Below are 24955 nucleotides of genomic sequence, written 5' to 3' on the forward strand. Positions count from 1 at the left end.
ATTTTTATAAATTTGTCAAATAATAGGGTCTTTGCTCATATGTGTACTATGGTCATTATAAACACATATGCAGTCATTTATATTCTATTTTTAGCTTGTTCTTTATCAGCCAAGAAATATTCATCCAGGCCCCACTGATAAAGGAAAAATACCAAGATGTATAAAATATATAATATATATAAAATATCATTCTTGCCCTCATAAAGTTCTTCAGTTGGGGAGATACATACATTCGCCTACAAAGGTGAGACCTTCGATAATAGTTATTTAAGGCAAGGGAACAATGTAGTAAAGAAAGTAACAGTTACTCTAAGTATATGGAAGATGCGTAGGGATCACAGTGGATTTTCCCCAAAAGGAATCCATGAGCACAATAGATTCATTAAGAGTAAAATGGCTCTCTGTACAAAATATAAGTGAATATTAATCAGTCTCAGAACAGGATTGGTTTTATTCTTTTTCTAACCAACAGATTTTCTAACTGTGCCTGATTATTGTAATTTTACCAAGAATCGTAATTTTGTTTTAAAAGCTTCAAAAAGAATCCTAAAGCTTATCTCAAAATTAGGTGGGCAAGAATATCCAAGGGAAAAAAAAAAAATCTGTAAGGAGGCATGATCAGAAGGTGTGGTTGAAATGTTTCTTTTCTACTCAGTGTTCAATCTCCGTTTAAACTGAGCAGCTAGGACATTCCTCAAAACTGTAATTGAATCAAGGATGTGTCGTCCGGGATAAACAATTCGATCTGATCAGACCAAAGGAAAAGACATCTCTCTAATTAGGGGAGAAGTTTTCTCTGTATTTCTCCCATGGATCAATGAGTAAGCATTTTGTCTTGATGTGGTTTTTTTTGAATTGTGGTAAAATACATGTAAGATAAAATTTACCAGCTCACCCATTTTTAAACGTACGGTTCAGTAATGCTAAGTACACTCATTCTGCAGTGCAGCCGATCTCCAGAATTCCTTCCTTTTGAGAAACTGGATTTCTGTACCCATTAAATAACTCCCATTTCCGTGTAGTTTCTTGTAGTTCTGGCAATATAAAAAGGTTCCTAGTTTTGTTTATGAAATTTCTTTTATCTGTAGTGATGATGGTATCTGACAAAGTGATCCATGACGTCTTCCTTTTCTTACACATGCGCCGTAGTGAGGTTATAAAAAGGTTCCTAGTTTTGTTTATGAAATTTCTTTTATCTGTAGTGATGATGGTATCTGACAAAGTGATCCATGACGTCTTCCTTTTCTTACACATGCGCCGTAGTGAGGTTAATCCTGAGAAACCTTCTAAGCGACTATCTCAAAGACTGTTTCGCAACGTGCTGGCTTTCCTGACATTCTTTTCTTTTTTTTTTTTCGCTTAAGAAAGACAATGCAAAGGGTAGGGTGGCAGGGAGAGGGCTGGAGAGGGAGGGAGAGGGAGAATCTTAAGCAGGCTCCACGCACAGTGTGGAACCCAATGCAGAGCTCCTCATGACCCTGACATCAGGAACAGAGCCGAAATCAAGAGTCCCAGCACTTAACTGAGCAACCTAGGGGTCCCGCCTCACATTCTAATAGCAGATACAAAGAATATGACTAACTCCTTAAATACTATGAATTTTTTCATTTTATAGATTTAATGAGGTCCACCCTTTTGATAACAAGGATAGTGACTACAAGGATGTTGGCTCTCATTACTTATTATAGTAAGCATTTATAAGGAAACAAATTGCTCAAAATAGGTTAGATTGTAGTTGCAGCATCAAAGATTATTAGAAAAAGCATAATAGTATATGTTCATTATCTATTATTGAGTGGAAAACGCTGGTAACCAGAAATTTATAGAAATATACACATATGTATATGTGTATACACATATGTATACATGCATATATTCAAACTTTTTATTCTTTAAAATTGAAATAAGATCAAAACAACATATTTGGTTTCCTAAGTTTTGCACTCAAATATATATATTTATATAAATTTTATATATGTATTTAATATATATTTATATATTGTATTTATAGATATTAATCTATATTTAATAAATACATATATGCAAAGATATATGTATACAGAAATACAACACATAGGTATACACACAGGTGGCATGGGAGAGAGGCACAGAGGAAAACAGAGAGAGAAGGAATTTTATCTCTATTTTCTTCATTCTCCATTTAATTCAACTATAGGAAAAAAGGCACTGGAAATTAAGAGCTGGAAGAGTGCAAAATATGTTAACTGTGATTATTTTGGGGAGATGGAAATGTGGGTTATTTTTGCTATTTGCACTTTCTAATTATTTGGTAATTTTATAATTACGTTAACTTTGTAATTTATGTACTACTTCAAGTAAAAGAAAAGTTTATATCCAAATTTTCAGTCATTTTTAAAAAATTTTCAGGCATTTCAAGTAAAAGATGTATCAGCATAATATGATCATTTCATCTTTTTAAAAAAATTCTGTAGTTAGCATACAGGGTTATGTTAATTTGAGGTGTATAATACCTTGATTCGGCATTTTATACATTACTCAGTGTTCATTATGGTAAGTGTACTCTTCATCCCCTTCACCTATTTCACCAGTCTCCTCACCCACCTTCCCTCTGGTAACCCTCTATTTGTTCTCTATAATTAAGTCTGTTTTTTTTTTTTTGTGGGTGGGGGGGCGGTTCTTTGTTTTGTTTCTTAAACTCTACATATGAGCGACGTCATATGGTATTTGTCTTTCTCTGACTGGCTTATTTCGCTTAGCATTTATACTCTCTAGATCCATCCATGTTGCTGCAAATGGCAATGATCATTTCATCATTAGCCCACAAATGAAACTCATACCACATTTTCCAAAGTTATAAAATGAAACCTGGCACGATCAACAAATAACATCATAACCAATAAAATAAATCTTGAATGGTTAACTTTAATTCAGCACAACATGAAGTATGCTACTAGAAAGCAGACAGTAAGTACATCTCCTCAGGTAATTCTTAAAACAACATCCTAAATTTAATACCAATAACTTAGTTAACATTATACAATTACATGTAACATGTTTCAAAATAATCAAATCACCTGAAATTTTAAAACAAAAAGAATTCAGGGAAGTCTCCAGTCAAGCATTTATATAGCATTCATTATTCTGTCAACCAGTGTACCTAGGAAGCAGGGCAACTGATAATATCTTTGCTTTGTGTAGCATGGGAGCATATGGGTGTAAATACCTATTAATGTAGCACTTCTGAAATTAGAGCCAAGATGACATCAGGAAAGTTTGTTTTCTGTACGGGTTTATTCTCGGGAACTACTTTGACTAACATGCAATTTCTCCCATTTTGTGAAATTCCTTTTTTCCATTGTATCTTCACCTGTGACTCAGGGCTTGAGAAACTTAAGTCCTCCCCCACCCATGAGGAAGTCATGTAGGTTTCCAAAGAGCCTTGATCTGGTGGAGTTATGGAGAAGGCACTGGAAGGATAAGGGGCCATCTGAGATGATCACAATGAAGCAAGCTGATAATGACCACGGTTACAAAATTTAGCGCGAAAAGTTTTATTGGGGTCTCAAAATTATGGGATGGGGCAGATTACAACTAGATAACGGGACACCAGATCTCTAACTCTGGATTCTTCTGGTTAGTGGTATGGGCGTGGGTAAGTCAGAGTAGTTTTGTTCAACTTGGAAATAGGGTTTGGGCCTGTTTTATTAAAGTATTAAAACCCTCCAAGATGCAGTTTTATCACTCTAAGGTAATACAGCTGTGGACACTTAACTACTATCAGCTACTGCTTTGGCAACAGTGAAAAATATCAGTTCCAATACTATTAAAACAATAAATAAGCCACTAACATTTTTAAAATGTGATATAATACAAACCACTGAAAAATTGTTATCCCTGAACATTTCTTTTCTTCTTCAAGAAAACTGCCTCTTCCTTCCGATCTAAAATGCCATATAGTTTCTCTTTATTTATGTAACACTATTTTGTTACAAACACTATTTGTTATGGAAAATACATACTGTAAAAAATTTTATTTTTTGTACTGATAAGTAAATTTCTAGGGAAATTCTTTTCAGTAATGTTTTGGAATATTCATTAAATTCTTATTTTCTCTACTTTGAAATGTCAAGTGATCAATACAATTTACAAAACTAGAAGCTTCGCCTGAAAATCTATAAGTTTTTAGTGTCCTAAATTTGAATTCCCTCTTATTATAAATTAATGAAAACTTAATGAGCAAATATATATATTTACATTTGATACTTTTAAGGATATATGGGGAACTCATACCCTTTAAACAGATAAATACATTCACGAGAATACTGCCAGGCTGGATTCGCCCCTCTCGATCTCAGAAAATAAGTAGTACTTTATTTTCACCCAGCTCCCAAAACTCAACTTTATTTCTGCTGCAGGAAAAAAGAGGGTTTCATTCAACTTGATAACTGGCCAGCACAGGTTGCTGTAAATGGGAAATAATATATTATTGATCATAGTAAGACAAACTTCCCCATTTGAGGGAAACAACTTGTTGGGTCTTTGCAAACACCTCAATTTCTCTTTTCATGCTATTTCACAAGCAGTGCTAAGAAATTAGTATTTAGGTTTCTTTTTAGGAACTCCCTAATACAGGTCATGTCCGTATTTTCCCTTGAGTACCAGACTGGCTGGGAAAGCGGAGATTTCTTGTTTTCTAAAAATGTATGTCAAATAACCATTATCAATGCCTCCTATATTAACCTTCTCACATACATGAAGTGGGGAAATGCAGGGCTCTTGATAGTCCCTAAATGAAAACAATGCCCTATGATTTACATTAATTACTAATTTCATTCAGTGCTCACAACAACTAAGAAGGGATAATGGCAAGCTACTAAATATGATAATGAAGAAGAAAATAATTGGGAAGTGTAAGCAAATATTTAATATGAAATTTATGACACATTTATGATCTCATATCCCTGATCTTTTTTTTCCTTTTACTTCCCTGGAATTTGAAAATTCCTTTTTAGCTGTGAATAGTTAATTGGATATCAAAAACAACGATTCATTCTGGTAGGCACTATACATATATTTGGTGAAAAAGAGATGAGCTAAATCCCATGTTGATAATACATACTGATGATAACAGTTTCAATTTCATGAAGTATGCTCCTAGTTCCTGGCAGTGTGCTTCTAGTTTTGTTTATAATTTTAAAACCAATTTATTCGTAGCACTAATGTGATCATAGAAAGTGACCCCTAGTATCTCCCTTATTTTGCACATGCACCACAGTGAGGTTAATCCTCTGAAATCTCCTGAGTGACTATCTCAAAGCCTCTGTTCCACAACCTGCTGGCTTTCCTGACATTCTAACGCTAGGTACAAGGTATTTGACTAAATTATGGAAACTTCTTTCACTTCATAGATCTAATAAAGTTCAACATCTCTAATAACAAACAGATGTTTCTTAAAGGAAAGATAATCTCCGGATAACAATACATGATTTTAGGATCCCAGCGGTGATAATGTGTTTGTGAAGTTGATATAATACAGATTCTGGAGGGAGAAAGACTTAATTCTCATCCCGATTCAATCACATGCTAAATGTATGGCAAGTTATTTCTCCGAATCTCAGTATTTTTTATCTGCAAAATAACACCTACCCTGAATAACTGTTCTAAAGATAAGAATTGACATCTGTAAAGATCCAGCAGTAAGCATACATTAGGTGCTTAATAAATAGTAATTATTTATTCTCATCCATCATTGCACTGCATCATTGGCTAAAGTAGTATTGCAGCTCTGAGAGCATACATTTGGTCTGTGATAAATCAGCTGACCAGTTCAAGTATGAGTCCAATTAATTTAAAGATAGGCAGAGATCAAATAAATAAATAAAGATTCTTTGGGCATTTTCTACAAATTGCCTTCCTATATAGCTGTCTTCTAAATATAAGCTATAAGACTCTGAAATAAGCTAAGAGATTGAAAATTACCTTTATCACCTTTATGGCTTTAGTCTGGAAAAAATTATTAACAGTGATAATGACCTTGAACTCTCATGGAATTTCCATAACTATTACGTTAAATATATCACTACCAAGAAATGGATATATTTTTGGTACCACTGAAATAATAAAGTGAGATAGAACTTAGAAGACACATTTTAGAGGTCTACTCATTATAAAAGTGCCTACGATTGTCACATTAAGTGTGGGACAGATAAAACTCATATTAAAACATAAGGCAAACTTTTGAAATAAAATGCCTCAATGATTCGAGTTCTACTGAACTACTGCCTTAACTGACTGAAACTCTAACTTGCACAGTGCAAGTGCAACTGCTTGAGCTAAAGATCAGTTTAAAAAAAAAATACATATATATATATGTATGTGTATTTACATATATGCATACCCCCAGAGATGATTCCTTTTAAAACCTGAATCTAGGTGCACAATCATTCACAGATTCAATTATTTCTATGATTATAGTACCTAGATGGTTTCCTATTCTGGGGGAATAAACACACTTAAATACCATGCACAGCTTCGGGAAAGTGACCATGGATCATCCAGTTGTAAGGATTGTCAGGACATGACAGTCTTTCGAATGGTAAGAGCAATCTGATTATTAGCTTCTCATCTGAGGATGAGTTTACATACAGTCCAAAAAAAAAAGCTTCCAATTATTTCATTGATTAAACTCCAAAGCATCTTTTCCATTGTTAGTGGAAATGGCTGGCTTTAATTAAAATAGACTCTCCTAACTATAACTAATTGAATAAATAGTGGCTAACAGGGTGAATTGATAACTAAATAATGTAAAAATGAGAACTATCAGAACACTTTTGAGAATACAGTTCTGCTTGGAGGGCTCCAGGGAGGAAGTGCCTCATTTTCCAGAAAGAGATGATGCTTCTTTTGTTTTCGTTCGATTCTTTCCTGCCTTTCTTTCTTTTCCTAAAGAGAAAATAGAAAACTTTAAATTTATATACATATATGAACATTATTTTCAAATCAAGTTGCTTGCTAAAGTACAAGGTAATCTATTATAAGATATTAAAATGTCACTTTCTATTTAACTGGCTATAAAGGAATAGCGGCTGAGTATATATTGCTCATCTCTAAGTATATTACCAACAGGTACTAATGCATCACTTAATCACTTATTTTTTAATATTTAAAGTGATACTATTTAAACAAAAATTACGAAAAATGGGGGAAAAAGACCTATAATTCCATAACTCAAAGTGAAAATTATGAGAAGTTGGTGATGACTTGAGACCAGAATCTCAGAACTTAATTTACTGGGTGCAAAGGTTGAATATGCCATGACCAGCAGGGACACTTCAAAATTTTTATAAATAGTTGAAAATTAAGTTTCATGTTTCTTTGCTTATTATTAAGTTTGAGCACATTATTTTTTTCTTTAGCCCTTTCATGAATTTTTTTTGCTTAATTATCTGGCTATGGGTATCGATGCTTTTAATGCTTAGTAATTTGTATATTTTCATATAATATATATTATCTTTGCAGCACACATTTTACCTACATTACTCTTGAGTCCTTTTTAGCAAAAAAAAAAAAAAAAAAAAAAAAATTAACTATTTCAGCCAAGACAATTGTTTAAAGAGTAATGTAACCAAAACTTATGTGCCCACCATCTGCCTTATGAAAAAAAATGAGGACCAATACTTTGGAAGGTCTCTGTGTTCATTCCTCCATCATACTGCTTCCTCTCCACCCCAGTGAGGTAACCATTACTCTCAATTTGATGCTTATCATTTCAGTGCATCTCTAAGTACTTGTATTACAAATGTATTAATCTCAAAACAAGTAATTTTGTTTTGCATGTCTTTATAATTAGAGTAAAATTAGAGTACTTTTGCAGCTTCCTTTTTTTATCCATCTTAATATTTCTAAGATCCACCTAAGTGAATTACAGCTCTAGTTCATTGATAGTCCATAGAATATTCATAGAATTCCAGCATGTCAACTTATCACCATTTGTTAACCTATTTTGTGTTGTGGAAAGCATGATTTTTCCCCCCTCGTAAAAATCCCTGTTTAAATAACATGGAGGACATGGGGAGATGGAGAGGAGAGGGAGTTGAGGGAAACTGGAAGGGGAGATGAACCATGAGAGACTGTGGACTCTGAAAAACAACCAGAGGGTTATGAAGGGGCGGTGGGAGGGGGTGGGGTGTGGTGGGAGGTTGAGGAACCAGGTGGTGGGTAATAGGGAGGGCACGTACTGCATGGAGCACTGGGTGTGATGCCAGAACAATGAACACTGTTATGCAGTAAATAAGCAAATAAAAATAAATAAATTAAAAAAAAAAAAAATCCCTGTTTAATGCCTTGTACTTATAAGTCAAGATTTTCTCTCCAAGTATATGCCTAGGAGTGAAACTGCTGGTTTTCTAGGGTATTAATATAATTTGCTGGAAAATGATTTATTTTCCAAAGCAGCTGTAGGAATCCGCCCCCAAGCAGCACCTACACAGACCTTTTATGTTAACGCATTAATGATTTTAAATTCAGTATCTGTTCATGTTTTCCTTTTTATTTCTATAGCACTTCTCAGTTTAGAAAAGCATCTTATCCCTGTGAGACTTGGTAGTGTTTTGTTTTACTTCAGTTCTTCTATTGTTTGGCATTTTATATTTAATGCTTAGCTGCTTTCGCTTTGCTTTGAAATGATCTCATGCCCAAATGTCACACAAATAACCCAAGTTACAGTTTCCTTGCATCTATTAATTTGTGTTACTTTATTATATAGCAGCACATCCTTCCTTGTCACAGGTTCTGAGAGGTCCTTGGGGGGCGTCTATTATTTTACTGGTATTATACAGCTCTGATTTGTGTTCATTCACACAACTGTTAAGCACCGAGATCCTACTCTGGGTCAAGCAGTATACTACAGGGGACCAAGTATAACGTGATTCTAAAATCCAAACACAGATTTGGTCCTTGTCCCTCAGGGGATTTTCAAAACAGACAGTTAACAAACAAACAACAGATCATTTCAAATTGTGAGAATTTCTATGGAACATATTAAAAAATTGTTGTGATTGCTAAAGAATAAAACAGACTGCATGTCTTCAAAGAAAAGTGGATTCAGGGAAAGTCATTTCAAAGTGCGACAAGCCAGATAAGAGAAGCCCCTTGTAAGAGGCGCTGAGGAGAGAGCATTTCAAGCAGAGCGAGCAGTATGTGTGAGGGCTCAGACATGTGGGAGAAATGTGGGATGTGAGAGGAAACAAGAGGGTCAGTGCTAGCCAGTGTGACTCAAACTGGGCAGAAGACAGGAGGGGATACCAGAATAGAAAGGTAGGCGACTGAGGTAGTGTGGGGCCTGCAGGCCAATGGTAACATCTGGAACACAGGTAAGAGAAGTCAACAAGTGCCATTGAGGAGAAAGGCAGAGAAATGAGAGACACCAAGGGAGCAAGGTACCCAGGGGAGATGACAGTTGCCAGAAGATGAAAGTGGCTAGGGAGAATGTTTTAGAGGTCTGGGGAATGCAGCAGAAAACAACACATTGGATTGCTAGATGGTTTGGCAAAACTAACTTTCAAAGTGTAGTTTCAGTATAGTGATGGCAAAAGAGACAAGGAGTGTGCCAAGGGTGAAAAGGGTATGGAGTGTAAATAAAACTTTCTTAGAAGTTTAGCTATTAAAAAGGGGTAGTGAGATGTGGAACCACAACTGGAGGCAAAAGAGGAATTAAGAATTAAGAATTATACATCTTCGAAAGTGATGGGACAAATCCAGGAGAGAAGAATGCTAGTTCATGGGAGAGTAGGACGGTAAATTTATACTTTACTGCTTGATGGAAACAGTCCTCTACCTCATCTTATTTTGGAAATATTATCTTCTATATTCTCCCATTTTTATTATGCTGGATGAATTTTAGAATCATTTTGCTTCCCTGCACACACTCCCTTCAAAGAAAGGACTATGTGAGGATTACTACGAAAATTAAACATTAATCCAGGACTTCCTGAAATGTTAGCAGCACTAGCTCTTTTCATCCTGCAGCTCAGATTGTCTCTTCATTTCTCCAAGTCTCTGCTAACACTATAGTTTGGTGGTTTCCTCATATTGGTGATTTTCTCAAAGAGCAGCAGTATCCAGGAACCCTTTGATAGTGTCACCTTTACAGGCTGGACGGCTTGGGAGGGGCAGCATCTTGGTACATTATGAGGTGTCTATGATTCTTTCAGCAGCAAGTGTATGGAACTGATGTGTCACAAGGAGAATACAATAATGCAAGGTTTCCATAAGCATACAATTATTCACATACAACAAAAGGAATGAAAAGAGGTATGAATTCTTTTTTACTGTCTCAATATTTTACCCCGTGCTTGCTATTCCTACTAAAGCAAAGAGTGATTCTCCTTTCAGAATCCTAACTGAGAAAAAAACAGCAACAACAACAAAAAACTGTAACTGGGGCCCCGTTAAACACTGCAGTATCTTAGAGAGAGGCACACCCTCTAGCTAGGGAGCAGAAAAGCAGTGTGGGGCTGAGTCCACAGAAACTGCCTGCACATACCTCTTTTGTCCATTCCATTTCACATGGGGAGAGAGAGGGAAACATGAAACAAGTCTGCTCTTAAAAGTAGGTGCTAAGAAAGTCAGAATAGGAAACAGGCAACTAATTATCAACCTTAATATCGATTAAGATGATCAAAAAGGTTATCTGGAGTAATCATTAAATGAATCTAGTTAAACAGTCCTTTTGAGTACTGGTTTTTGGAGTGTGAATTTTTTACTCATTTTCTCATTAATGGTAACTATTCATTAATTTGGGAACCAGCATAAAGAAGAGAGTCTTACTGATCTTTGACTGTAACTTTCCCCTAAAACGATAACCCATCCAATGCTCATTACTTAAAGTGGGTTTTATAACAAAATTTTGAGATGTAACTTTATATTAAAATTGAAGTTCTTAGATTTTCATGTGGGGGTATTTTTCCATTCTTTCTAGAAACAAAGTGCAATAAGAAATTGGCAAGTTGGAGGACTAGATCTGTAATGTGATTGGATGTTTTTATAAGTAGCATTATATTTGTCAAGGTTGTACTACATCTCAAAACAAGTTACTTTCATTTTCATCTTTGATAAGTTTTTGTTCTCCAGAGGACTGATTAGAATAAGAAAGTGGCTAAATACTGCAATAAAACATAATGTACCTAACAGTGACTTAGTCTTTAAGAAAATTCTATTCCCATCATCAAAAGTATGTGAAAATAAAACTGAAAAACATGTCAATTTAGTTGCCCTAAGTGAAACAGCACAGTTGGTATAGGCTTCCTTGATAGAAGAAGAGTTTTAATTTTTCTTGAACCAAGGACTATTTAAGAGTTTAAGGAAGCCATCACGAAACACTACCTTTTTCATTCAAACCATCCAACCAATTCTGATCACTTTATTTTCTTACTGTTTTTCTGCATGGACTTAGCACAAAGTAGCACTAAAATCAACAGATAAACAAGAAGAAATTCTGTTGGAATATTTATTAGGATTGCATTAAATTTGTAAATTACTTCAGGAAGCACTGACATCTATAACATCCTTATAAGACTGAGTGTTTCTATCCAAGAGCAGTTTGGATCCATGTTCTCAAGTCTTCATTTGTGTCCTGCAGGAGTATTCTAAAATTTTCTTCATAGTGGTCTTGTACATTTCTTAAGTTTATTCCTAAGTGCTTCATCTTTTTACCCTATCTTTAAATAGACTGCTTTGTGTCCTGCATGCCTCTCTAGCTACTGTTGGTTCTAAAGCTGATGTGAAAAAGTAAACAGTAACAGTCAGAAATACTTTGAAAGACATGCTATGAAGAAAGATTAACCAAAACAGATACAAAAACATATGAAGCCCTGATAATGAGACAGTACAGTGCTGGAATTTGTACCATGAGATTTGAGATTGACCAATGGGACAGAAAGTCAAGAAATTGACCCTAAATTCTGGGAAGGTATCATATAACAGAGGCAGTACCTCAAATCAATGAGTAAAAGACAGGCTATTTCATAGGAGATGCACTTGGAAAAAATAAAATCAGAATCATACACCCCACTATTATCAAGGTAAATTATAAGCTGATCAAATGTTAAAATGTCAAGATATTAAAATTATAAAGTTATTAGAAGAAAAATGGGAGTACTTCATTTAGCCTCAAGTTATAAAGAAAGCCTTTTCAATTATGCTTGAAAATCAGAACCTAAAAGATTGATAAATTTGACACTAGAAAATAAAATCAGTTCTTCATGACATAAAATACTATATGCAAAGTTTAGAGACCAACAAAACAATGGGGGAAAAGTAGTTGTAACTTCTACCAGAAATGATGGGTTAATTTCCCTAATACTTAAACAAGCTTCTAAAAATCAAGAAGAAAAAGACCAACAGAAAAAATGTGGAAAGTCTATGAATTAAGTTTCCACAAAAATTATAAAAGACCCTTATACAAATGAAAAGCTGCTCAAGTTCAGTCCTAACCAGAGAAATACAACCACAAAATACCCTGGATGATATTTTTAACTAGCAGATGGATGTGGATTTAAAAAAAAAAAAAGGTTGACAAGCATTCCTACTGGAAAGAAACCCTATTGGATTCCAAACCCAGCGGAGCAATTTTACATGTTTTGGTTGCTGCAACATGGGATGTGCTAACCACACATATGAATGTGTCACCAACTCATATATAAAATACTTGTTCATAGGAATACATTACTTAGCCAAATATTGATAAACATGCATATTTATAATGATATTTTAAGCCAGAAAATGGTATTTTGCTTAACATCAATGAAAAGTGACCAAAAACATAAGTACACTAAAACAAAAAATACAAAAAACAAAGTAATATTAAGTCCAGTTAGACATTTTCTTCCCACACTTTCTACTTACTTTCTTTCATTAAAAAACACCAAAATGAAACCTTCTCCTTGAGGTCATTAGAAAGATCAAAAGAGAATTTAAAAAATGGAGTAACTTTCTCATTATTCAATCCCGTCTTACTATGTGTCATGACAAGTCCCACATAACATAGCCTGGCATACCGTCAGCAATGCACTTGTCAGCTCTCCATGACTTTAGACATAATAGTCATTGCAAAGGAAGAACAGGTGTGATTGGTAAGTAAATGAATGTCAGGACACAGATAACGAAGAATATTCTGCCTGACATTTGAGTGCGTGAGGAAAGAGTAAAAGCATCAACAGAAATGAGTAAATCGAAGACAATAGGACAGATACAGGGATAGAACAAGATTCCACAAGGCAGCTTCAGGTAACAATGGTCAGGAGGCAGAGACAAAGAGAACTGGATGGAAAAGAATGGAAAAGTCACGAATAAAGTACATTCAAAGACACAGATAATACCTACCAGCCATTTTTCATATTCATCAATAGCTTGCTTATCTTTATCTTTTTTCTCTGCTCTTTTCAGTTCTTCTCTTCTTTTCTCATTTATTTTCTCTTTCTCCTTTTCTTTGAAAAAAGCATCCTTCTTTTCATTCCTATGTAGGATATTACAGAACACTGGATGGTTAAAGGGGAGGATAGAATAAAGATTCCTGAATATAGCTTTGCAATAACAGCATATAATAATGGCAATAATGGCAATGCTTTAGTAAATTTCAAGCAAATAATCTTTTCAAGAGCCTCAAAGTGTTATTCACTTGGAAACTATCAAATAGCTCTCATTTGGGATTACCATTTCTCAACAGCGGTTAGGTTATCTTTCCTTTTCTCAGCAATCGTCTCCTCCTCTTTCTGCTTCTTTGCTTTTTCATATTCTCTCTCCTTTTTATTTTTCTCTCTAAGATATTCCATCTTTTTCTCTTTCCATCGTTCAAAGGCCTGAAAAAGTACACAATGATTTTCTTATTAACCGTGAAAATGATCAATAAGGAGAGCCAGAGCTAGTCACTAATCTCCAGTAATCAGAGAAGGCAAAATCATGCCACCAGGGACTTCAAGCCACCGAGTACCTGCAATGCTTCTTCCTTTCTCACGGCATTTTCTTCCTCTGTTTTCTTCTTGTTTTTGGCCTCAAGCCTTTTTTGGGCAGCTATTTTCTTTGCTTCCTTTTCTTTCATAGCCTTCCATGCCTCAAAGGATGCTAATGCTTCTTCTCGCTTAGCAGCTCTTTTCTGTTTCAAAAAAATAAGAGACAGACATATAAACAGTGGACAGACAGCGGTAGATATAGACACATACAGATTGTGTTGAATTCCCTTCATCATCATCATTTCTAGACCCTGTTGTTCAGGGCAGGTAATTTTTTTTAGAATGGTTGAGACAAGTGGATTTAGAAAAAAGTGTCATCAGAATTATGCATTGCAGTTTAAAATGTCCTTTTCTAAACCCATTTATCAGATATTGATCTGCTATTCATGGGAAGAACTCTTTTTTGGAAGCCTACTAAACAAACGTTATCAAAATAAACTATAATGGCAAAATAAACTATAATGCTACTGCAAAATGCTCAGACTAAAACATTCCATTACAAGGAAAATATCAGGAAAGTTTCAGGCTTATAAAGTAAGAGTGAACTCAACTGGTCAAGTACTCCAGAAAGCCCTGGATCTTTGCTTTGAACCTGAATTTTGACTGACATCAAAGCATAAAACTGTTACAAAATAAACACAGCCGGGATGCTGAAACTCTGTGCCAGACTGAGAAAAATGTAGATGAGGGTATGGTAAGTATGTTATTATTTGACTTACCTCCATCTAATCCCATTATATTCTCTGACCTATTGCTTAATGCTAAACGACATGAAGTCTTATAAAAAAAAAACACGCTTTAGAAGTAAAGGTCCAAGCCACCTCAGTGAGTTGTGACAATGACAGGAGAAGGTGTCGGGCTCAGAGCTCAGCCATCTAAGGCCGCAGAACTGCTGATGGGGATGCAGGCACACCCCTGCATGCATTCTTCTTCTTCTCCCCAGGCACTGGGGAACTCGGTTTCCTTCTGAATCCCTTTAGTACTGGACAGCATAGGAAAGGGCTTCTAGCTCAGAAGTCGGGAGGGAACTAAGCATATTGTGGACCATCAGGCAGGAGTTAGAGGTAGAGACTGAAGTACAGGCCAGAGTAAAATAAGAGTCCACCTCCAGTAAGTGGGAAGGATACCAGTCAAGAGCTCACATGGGTGTTAGTATCCCCCCCCCACCACAGGCGTTAGTCTTTTTTTTTTTTTTTTTAAGATTTTATTTATTTATTTGACAGAGATCATAAGTAGGCAGAGAGAGAGAGGGAAGAGAGCCTGATGTGGGGCTCGATCCCAGGACCCTTGAGATCATGACCTGAGCCGAAGGCAGAAGCTTTAACCAACTGAGCCACCCAGGCGCCCCTCCATAGGCGTTAGTCTTAAGGACACATAAAATTCAAGATGGAAAAGAGGAAAAATGGAGGTTCATATATCTGTTGATCCTTGGCTAAGTTGTAAGACTGAAGTCAATTTTTAACACTGAAAAGTTAAGTAAGAGTGAATAAGTAGTCACAAGTAATAGTAAGTTCCTAAATCAGTAGTGTCAAATATATTCCACACATATAAAAATCAGAAATCTCTGCATATGTTTTCATGTGAGATGGTTATATTTATATCAAACTAAAAATGTATGAAGTGCCAGAGAAATAAAAATCAGTAATCAATTCTCTTATATCCATGTTGTTTTACCATTTAAAAAACAGTGGATTTAGAAATGTTACTCAGAGATATTTTACTGACTTAAAAACCCAGAATATTTTCCATTTCTATATTTCAGAATACCTGTTCATTTTGGATCCTTAAGTTTTCACGTTCGATCCTTTTAATTCTGTGCATTTCATGTAAATACACATTTTTCTTTTCTAACCACTCCTGTGAAAACAAGAAAAAAAGTATATAATATTCAGTTTCCCAAATGATTCAGAATTCTTATTCATTTCTGAAATATTTGATAGAAATTTTATTTTAAGATTTTATTTATTTGAGAATGGGGGAGAGAGAGAGAGAGAGAGAGAGAGAAAATAAGCAGGGGGGAGGGACAGAGGGAGAAGCAGACTCCCCGCTGAGCAGCGAGCCTGATGTAGGACTCGACTATGACCTGAGCTGAAGGCAGACACTTAACCAACTGAGCCACGCAAACACCCAAGAAATTTTAAAAAAGCAAAACATAAAATTTAGAAATTCTATATAAACTAGTATCACTTTTCTTTTTCTGATAATATTCTAATATATAAAGATGAGTTAAGAAAATAAACCTTATCTTAATTTTAACAACAGACTTTGAAGACTGAACATAATGGCTACATATGTTAACATTTTTCTCCAAAATTTACAAGTATAATTTTCTAAAGTGTACTATTTTGTAAAACAAACAAGACAAAAAAAAAAAAGGCTGTCTTTGGGAACTGTGAAAAAAAAATCAGGAAAGTCTTGTTCTGTGTAAGCTTAATGCAAAGTCTCAGGAAAAAATTAAAACTCTTTGTGTTCTTAACAATATACATTTTAAGGAGAAAAAGTATAAAAACATGTATAGATCTTTTTTTTTTTTTTTTTTTTTTATGGCCCATTATTCTTTTTTTTTTTTTTTTTTTTTTCTCATTTTATTTATTTTTTCAGCGTAACAGTATTCATTCTTTTTGCACAACACCCAGTGCTCCATGCAAAACGTGCCCTCCCCATTACCCACCACCTGTTCCCCCAACCTCCCACCCCTGACCCTTCAAAACCCTCAGGTTGCCCCAACCTCCCACCCCTGACCCTTCAAAACCCTCAGGTTGTTTTTCAGAGTCCATAGTCTCTTATGGTTCGCTTCCCCTCCCCAATGTCCATAGCCCGCTCCCCCTCCCCCAATCCCACCTCCCCGCAGCAACCCCCAGTTTGTTTTGTGAGATTAAGAGTCATTTATGGTTTGTCTCCCTCCCAATCCCATCTTGTTTCATTTATTCTTCTCCTATCTCCTACCCCCCCATGTTGCTTCTCCATGTCCTCATATCAGGGAGATCATATGATAGTTGTCTTTCTCCGATTGACTTATTTCACTAAGCATGATACGCTCTAGTTCCATCCACGTCGTCGCAAATGGCAAGATTTCATTTCTTTTGATGGCTGCATAGTATTCCATTGTGTATATATACCACATCTTCTTTATCCATTCATCTGTTGATGGACATCTAGGTTCTTTCCATAGTCTGGCTATTGTAGACATTGCTGCTATAAACATTCGGGTACACGTGCCCCTTCGGATCACTATGTTTGTATCTTTAGGGTAAATACCCAGTAGTGCAATTGCTGGGTCATAGGGTAGTTCTATTTTCAACATTTTGAGGAACCTCCATGCTGTTTTCCAGAGTGGTTGCACCAGCTTGCATTCCCACCAACAGTGGAGGAGGGTTCCCCTTTCTCCACATCCTCTCCAGCATCTGTCATTTCCTGACTTGTTCATTTTAGCCATTCTGACTGGTGTGAGGTGATATCTCATTGTGGTTTTGATTTGTATTTCCCTGATGGCGAGTGACGTGGAGCATTTTTTCATGTGTCTGTTGGCCATCTGGATGTCTTCTTTGCAGAAATGTCTGTTCATGTCCTCTGCCCATTTCTTGATTGGATTGTTTGTTCTTTGGGTGTTGAGTTTGCTAAGTTCCTTATAGATTTTGGATACTAGCCCTTTATCTGATATGTCGTTTGCAAATATCTTCTCCCATTCTGTCAGTTGTCTTTTGGTTTTGTTAACTGTTTCCTTTGCTGTGCAAAAGCTTTTGATCTTGATGAAATCCCAACAGTTCATTTTTGCCCTTGCTTCCCTTGCCTTAACCTGAACAGGCCCATAACCAGTAAGGAGATTGAAACAGTCATCAAAAATCTCCAAACAAACAAAAGCCCAGGGCCAGACGGTTTCCCAGGGGAATTCTACCAAACATTTAAAGAAGAACTCATTCCTATTCTCCTGAAACTGTTCCAAAAAATAGAAATGGAAGGAAAACTTCCAAACTCATTTTATGAGGCCAGCATCACCTTGATCCCAAAACCAGACAAGGATCCCACCAAAAAAGAGAACTACAGACCAATATCCTTGATGAACACAGACGCAAAAATTCTCGCCAAAATACTAGCCAATAGGATTCAACAGTACATTAAAAGGATTATCCACCACGATCAAGTGGGATTTATTCCAGGGCTGCAGGGTTGGTTCAACATCCGCAAATCAATCAATGTGATAGAACACATTAATAAAAGAAAGAACAAGAACCATATGATACTCTCAATAGATGCTGAAAAAGCATTTGACAAAGTACAGCATCCCTTCCTGATCAAAACTCTTCAAAGTGTGGGGATAGAGGGCACATACCTCAATATTATCAAAGCCATCTATGAAAAACCCACCGCAAATATCATTCTCAATGGAGAAAATCTGAAAGCTTTTCCGTTAAGGTCAGGAACACGGCAGGGATGTCCATTATCACCACTGCTATTCAACATAGTACTAGAAGTCCTAGCCTCAGCAATCAGACAACAAAAAGAAATTAAAGGCATCCAAATTGGTAAAGAAGAAGTCAAACTATCACTCTTCGCAGATGATATGATACTATATGTGGAAAACCCAAAAGACTCCACTCCAAAACTGCTAGAACTTGTTCAGGAATTCAGTAAAGTGTCAGGATATAAAATCAATGCACAGAAATCAGTTGCATTTCTGTACACCAACAACAAGACTGAAGAAAGAGAAATTAAGGAGTCAATCCCATTTACAATTGTACCCAAAACTATAAGATACCTAGGAATAAACCTAACCAAAGAGACTAAGAATCTATACACAGAAAATTATAAAGTACTCATGAAAGAAATTGAGGAAGACACAAAAAAATGGAAAAATGTTCCATGCTCCTGGATTGGAAGAATAAATATTGTGAAAATGTCTATGCTACCTAAAGCAATCTACACATTTAATGCAATCCCTATCAAAATACCATCCATTTTTTTCAAAGAAATGGAACAAATAATCCTAAAATTTATATGGAACCAGAAAAGACCTCGAATAGCCAAAGGAATATTGAAGAACAAAGCCAAAGTTGGTGGCATTACAATTCCGGACTTCAAGCTCTATTACAAAGCTGTCATCATCAAGACAGCATGGTACTGGCACAAAAACAGACACATAGATCAGTGGAACAGAATAGAGAGCCCAGAAATCGACCCTCAACTCTATGGTCAACTAATCTTCGACAAAGCAGGAAAGAATGTCCAATGGAAAAAAGTCAGCCTCTTCAATAAATGGTGCTGGGAAAATTGGACAGCCACATGCAGAAAAATGAAATTGGACCACTTCCTTACACCACACACAAAAATAGACTCCAAATGGATGAAGGACCTCAATGTGAGAAAGGAATCCATCAAAATCCTTGAGGAGAATGCAGGCAGCAACCTCTTTGACCTCAGCCGTAGCAACATCTTCCTAGGAACATGTATAGATCTTAACAGTATTTTTGTTTTTATCGTATTTTCATAAGTTGCTACGGCATATTCTCTTAAACAACCATGATCAGTTAAGCAAAGCTTGGAAGGAAGTATTCTAGTAAAAAAGAAAAAAAACCTTTGGGTTGCTCAGGTATTATAAAAGAACATCTTTCCTGATAAATTAAGTATTAAGCCATCATATCTGATAGGGTCTTTTTATTCTTTGGTAAACAGGTAATCTTATTACGTGATCAGTTCTTCATTTTTTGTTGTATGTTTTTCTTTTTACCTGATAAACAGCTGCCCTTATGCTGTCTGCTCTTTCAGGTTCTTTGTTCTGTTTCTGTGAGGGCTTTTGGTCCAAGACTTTCAAAGTCCCTAAATAGTGAGAAGAGGTAGTTGTTGATGGAGGTCTCCTTATAGAATAAGATTTCTTTAAGAACTCAGAGGTCATTAATCTGAAAAGATCCAAATAAATCAACAAAAAATATTAGTCGTACTTGGTAGAAGAAAAATTCACTAGAATTTACAACTACTATATTTGAAATTATATTGTAAATTAATTAATTATAAGTACTTTGAAAGTGATGATAAAATAGGAAAATGATGATAGTTTTTTCTTCATCTACTAAGAGCTTCAAATGGATGCTCTTTCAAGATATTTATAATTAGAACATTTTCAAGAAAAATGGACTACATCTCAAGTTACACGGAAAAAAAAAGTATTAATAAAGTAGATTTTAAGTTTCTTGTATCATTTTGTTACAAAAAACAACTCTAAATATAAAGTTAGAACAGCATCCTCTATTTCATGGGTTGGCAGGAAAATATGGCCCATGATCCAGTTTTGTACAGTCTATTTATTTCTTAAGTTTACTGTACCACAACTATTCCCCTGCTACACCAGCAGAACTGAGTATTTACAATGGAGACTACACGGTCTACAGAGTCCAATACGTGTACTAACTGGCAATTTACAGTTAAAGTTTGTGGACTCTAGTTTTATTTGATTTATGGTAATTAAAAAGACTGAGAAGGTTCTGATTATCATTTATGAGTTAGGCTTTCGTTATCATCAGCGTGAATGAAGCAATATAGAGTTTTCTCATCTCAATAAACCAACTTAGTCCACAGAACCTCGAGGTTTTAAGTACAATTTTCATGTGTGGGACACAAAGGTAGTTTAAAAGCTTTTTTTTTTTTTTTTTTAAAGATTTTATTTATTTATTTGACAGAGAGAGAGGTCACAAGTAGGCAGAGAGGCAGGCAGAGAGAGAGGAGGAAGCAGGTTCCCCGCGGAGCAGAGAGCCCGATGCGGGGCTCGATCCCAGGACCCTGAGATCATGACCTGAGCCGAAGGCAGCGGCTTAATCCACTGAGCCACCCAGGCGCCCCACAAAGGTAGTTTAATAGAGAAGTATAATCAGCCTTATTACTGATATGTACTGTCTCAGGAAAAACAGGACAGAAACTCCATCCTAGGAACAATGCAGAGCATAGAGACTCCTAACAACTCCTTTTCATAAAGGAATATGATCAACTGAGGAGTTTTATCATGAAGTAATGACCTCATTCAGTTCATGAGATGGGAGTTTAAAGAAAATCAAATAATACCAAATGAAATTCACTTTACAGAAGTTAAATTAAAACTAGCTTTATTGGAACATATATTCATTAATGAAAGATAACAACAGCTTTATTACCTGCCAGATGCACTGGAAGCTCTAGTATTTGTTGACTTTTTAGTCTTCATATTTCTATCTTCAATTGTTTTCTATTAAAGAGAAAATACCACAGATGGATTACTCACTGTAACTATGACAGTTAGGCCTAGAGGACAGGAAATCAATGTTTTTAGAGCATCTACTATGTGTCAAGTACAGCAGCCACTGGAAACTAATAAGGATACTACATTTTAGAAAGGGTTGACAGACATGAAACACAAAACCAAATGTGAGTCATGACAGAGATAAACTAGGGTCCAGTGAGTGTGACTAGGGTGAGGGGTTACGTTAATGACAGTGACCAGGAAAGGCCTCTCTGAGGTCTTTTTTTTTTTTTTAATTATTTATTTGACAGACAGAGATCACAAGTAGGCAGAGAGGCAGGCAGAGAGAGAGGGGAAAGGGCTCTCTGCTGAGCAGAGAGCCTGATGCGGGGCTCGATCCCAGGACCCTGAGATCATGACCTGAGCCGAAGCCAGAGGCTTAACCCACTGCCACCCAGGCGCCCCTGGCCTCCCTGAGGTCCTGACAGCAGTGTCAAGAAAAATGATGGGGAAAAAAGGGGCCCACATGAAGGAAGGTCTGTGGGAAGAAAGAAACAGTAAATGCTAAAAGCCTGAGAAGGGAAAGAGCTTGATAATTTTGAGAAACAGAAAGTGAACGACGCCAATGCACAGTGAATGGCAGCAAGAGTGGATGAATATATAGTCAGAGAAGAATGGTGTGAGGTCCTGAGGATGTGGGAAGGAGTTTGCATTTTATTCTTCTGATGACAATCCAATCAAGAGACCTTAGCAGGGGAGTGATGTGATCTGGACTTGAGGAAGATCCCTCAGGACAGAGTAAGGATAAAGCCAAGGATTCAATCAAACGAAATGTTACGATCTTACTTGTTATACAAAATTGCCTGCTGTTTTTGAGAATTGCCACTATTAGACATTTCTAGGATCCTGTCTGTAAGTTCCAGAATACACTTTTTCTTTTTTTTTTTTTTTTTTTTATTTTTATTTGTTTATTTACAGCATAACAGTGTTCATTGTTTTGGCATCACACCCAGTGCTCCATGCAGTACGTGCCCTCCTCATTACCCACCACCTGGTCCCTCAACCTCCCAACCCCCCCACTCCCCCGCCGCCCCTTCATAACCCTCTAGTTGTTTTTCAGAGTCCATAGTCTCTCATGGTTCATCTCCCCTTCCAGTTATACTTTTTCTTTTTAAGGAGTAACTTCTCTACTTTACACAGACAGATCAGTCTCATTGAAGTGAGACCACAGATGTAAGCACATCACTAACTTGGCATAAGTGACTTTTCCTGAAGAAAGTGGTTAGGAACAATATAACTGGAACATGGTTTAATGAACCATCTCCATTGATTTTAATACTGTATTATAATTCTAATATTTTAATTCTGTATTATAAAAGTCCTACTCAACCACAGGTTTTCAACTAGCACTGTTACCTCCCCCAAGATTAGGTATACATAGCCACCAGCTAACTATAGCTGTAAGGAATAAAGACTAAATTCAAGAGGAATAAAGACTAAAAGTGCTGTACCATACAATTTTTTTTTATTTGTTTATTTACAGCACAACAGTGTTCATTGTTTTGGCATCACACCCAGTGTTACATGCAGTACGTGCCCTCCCTATTACCCACCACCTGGTTCCTCAACCTCCCACCCCCCACCCCCCGCCCCTTCAAAACACTCTGGTTGTTTTTCAGAGTCCATAGTCTCTCATGGTTCATCTCCCCTTCCAGTTTCCCTCAACTCCCTCTCCTCTCCATCTCCCCATGTCCTCCATACATTTTTAAAAATACAGCTTTCTGGTACATTATAGTATAGTGACAAGTAATGCTACACACCAAAAATCTGGTTCTCAAGGTAATAATAGTAATAATAATGTTTGTGATAATAATCCTGTCCATCCTTTTAAGTAAGCAAGACGGTGATAACATTTCTTAAGGATTTTCCTTAAAATCTGTAAAATGTTTAAAAATTATATCTAAAAGAATAACTTTCACTAATTCAAAACCTCAGAAGTTATTCCAGATAGCTGTATTTTTATAACACGGAAACCTATAGAAACCTACCCACTTATGGGTTTGTATTTCCGAGATATTTAAGAATATATTATGATCATACACCTTTGATAATTTTTAAGGAAATACTGACTTTTACTATAGTCACTGCAAACCCTCCCTGAAGTAAGACTCTACTGACTCTATTGTCTACCTGACAGTATGTCATTATCAAAAGATGAGTTTTCCACAGACAATTCAGAAGTATATAATGTGGCAGATAAAATATTTAAAAGGTCTATTTTGAGTTTTAAACTGCAGTATAAAAGGCATAATTTCATATAAATACCTTTGAGGGCTCTGTTGCATCAGTAGATATTAAGATACTCTGAGCTTTCAATAATGGTGGATCAACTGTTAAGTCATTTATCATCAGTTCAGCTTTCTCTTTTTCTTCTTCAAGGTCATCGGTAATCACTTGACTTTCCTGGGATTTCTCAATTGGAGGAGTGACAAAGTCTATCAAAAATGATTTCTCTTCATTTTCATTTGATCTCATGTGGTTTTCAGGGAGTTCTTCATTCTGATCTATTTTGAGACAGAGTCACAAAACTAAAACTCCCTTCTGAACTAATAACAGATTCATTTGCTTTCTACTAAAAGGATTGTTTACAAACTCTTTGTCTTGCAGAATACAATAAAGGAGAGCTATTGTATTCAACCTGAATAAACTTTTCTCCAAAGTAATTTATGAAAGAGAAAATGGCTACTCAATCTACAAAAACACTTGGCATACCTAATACTTAGAAAAAAATATATGAGTAAAAAAATGGAGTAACTATCCTAAAGCTAAAGACACACCAAAAGCTCCTGTTGATGATAAACCAAGTAAGTAGGCCGGCAATATCTATTCTATTCAAAGCCTGGCCTTCTTAGCTGGAACAAGAGGCTATGTAAGCTGGAGGCACAGATCTCTATGTTACCAGAGGCACAATCCGTACAGCTGTAAACTTGTATAGGTGCAGGGAACCAAGAACCCAAGCACTTTTAGAAGAGTCATCACACCAAATAAAGCCATCCTCTAGACAGCTTTATCCCTGCTAAGATGCCTGCCTTTACTAACAGGCACTAAAGGTAGGCCTGCTGCTTATCCTTTCCGTGCTCCAAAGGACAGTCTCAGGCTCTGGCACGAGAAGATTCCATTTTGCTATCACAGAACTGCTTCCGTTATTCTGTCTGCCCCACTTTGGAATGTTCAACAAAAAGAAATCAATCACCAACTCTCAGCTCTACTCAGAGCTACCTGCTGGCCAATCTTGTCTCTTTATTGTCAAAGTCTTAATTCTGATGCTTTCATTAAAGCCATCTTTGAAACCTGCTTTGCAGTAAGCAGGAGTTAAGATAATTTTGTAATAGAGTTAGACCTGTTCATCTGGAGAGCACTCATGACTCCAAGTATTATCAGTGTATTCCTTAGAGCTGCTAATCAATGCGTTCAGTAAAAAGAACGACTATGGAGCCAAAGATTCAAATTACAGCTCTGTTACTGACCTTGGATATGTTTCTTAATATCTCTGCACTTCAGTTTTTCTCATCTGTAAAATGACAAAAACTATACTACACAGCAAGTACTTAATAAATGTTACACATCGTGGTCCTAAAAACAGCGATGCCTTTTTAGCTCTTATGAAGCTCTAAGTCATAGGACTAAGGGAAGAAATACATTGACAGTTCACCCCTCACATTCACTGCATGCTTACCGTGACACTGTTCTCAGTGCTTTACAT

The 24955-nt window shown here is 36.1% G+C and overlaps 1 protein-coding gene across 3 annotated transcripts in view; it reads right to left on the minus strand.

Moving 5' to 3' along the window:
• Positions 1-2884: 2884 nt before the first annotated feature.
• The window catches only part of MAP9 (microtubule associated protein 9), a 39948-nt gene continuing 17877 nt past the window's right edge, over positions 2885-24955 (minus strand). For all 3 annotated transcript variants that reach the window (XM_045998170.1, XM_045998169.1, XM_045998171.1), the window contains exons 7-14: positions 23518-23756; positions 21128-21198; positions 19714-19882; positions 15756-15845; positions 13970-14131; positions 13693-13838; positions 13363-13495; positions 2885-6924 (exon numbers count right to left, since the gene is read on the minus strand). In XM_045998170.1, the coding sequence (XP_045854126.1) occupies positions 6802-6924; positions 13363-13495; positions 13693-13838; positions 13970-14131; positions 15756-15845; positions 19714-19882; positions 21128-21198; positions 23518-23756 (1133 nt within the window). In that variant the 3' untranslated portion in view covers positions 2885-6801. The remainder of the gene's footprint in view (positions 6925-13362; positions 13496-13692; positions 13839-13969; positions 14132-15755; positions 15846-19713; positions 19883-21127; positions 21199-23517; positions 23757-24955) is intronic.

The sequence above is a fragment of the Meles meles genome, chromosome 2 (genome assembly GCF_922984935.1).
Source record: "Meles meles chromosome 2, mMelMel3.1 paternal haplotype, whole genome shotgun sequence".
Lineage (NCBI taxonomy): Eukaryota > Metazoa > Chordata > Mammalia > Carnivora > Mustelidae > Meles > Meles meles.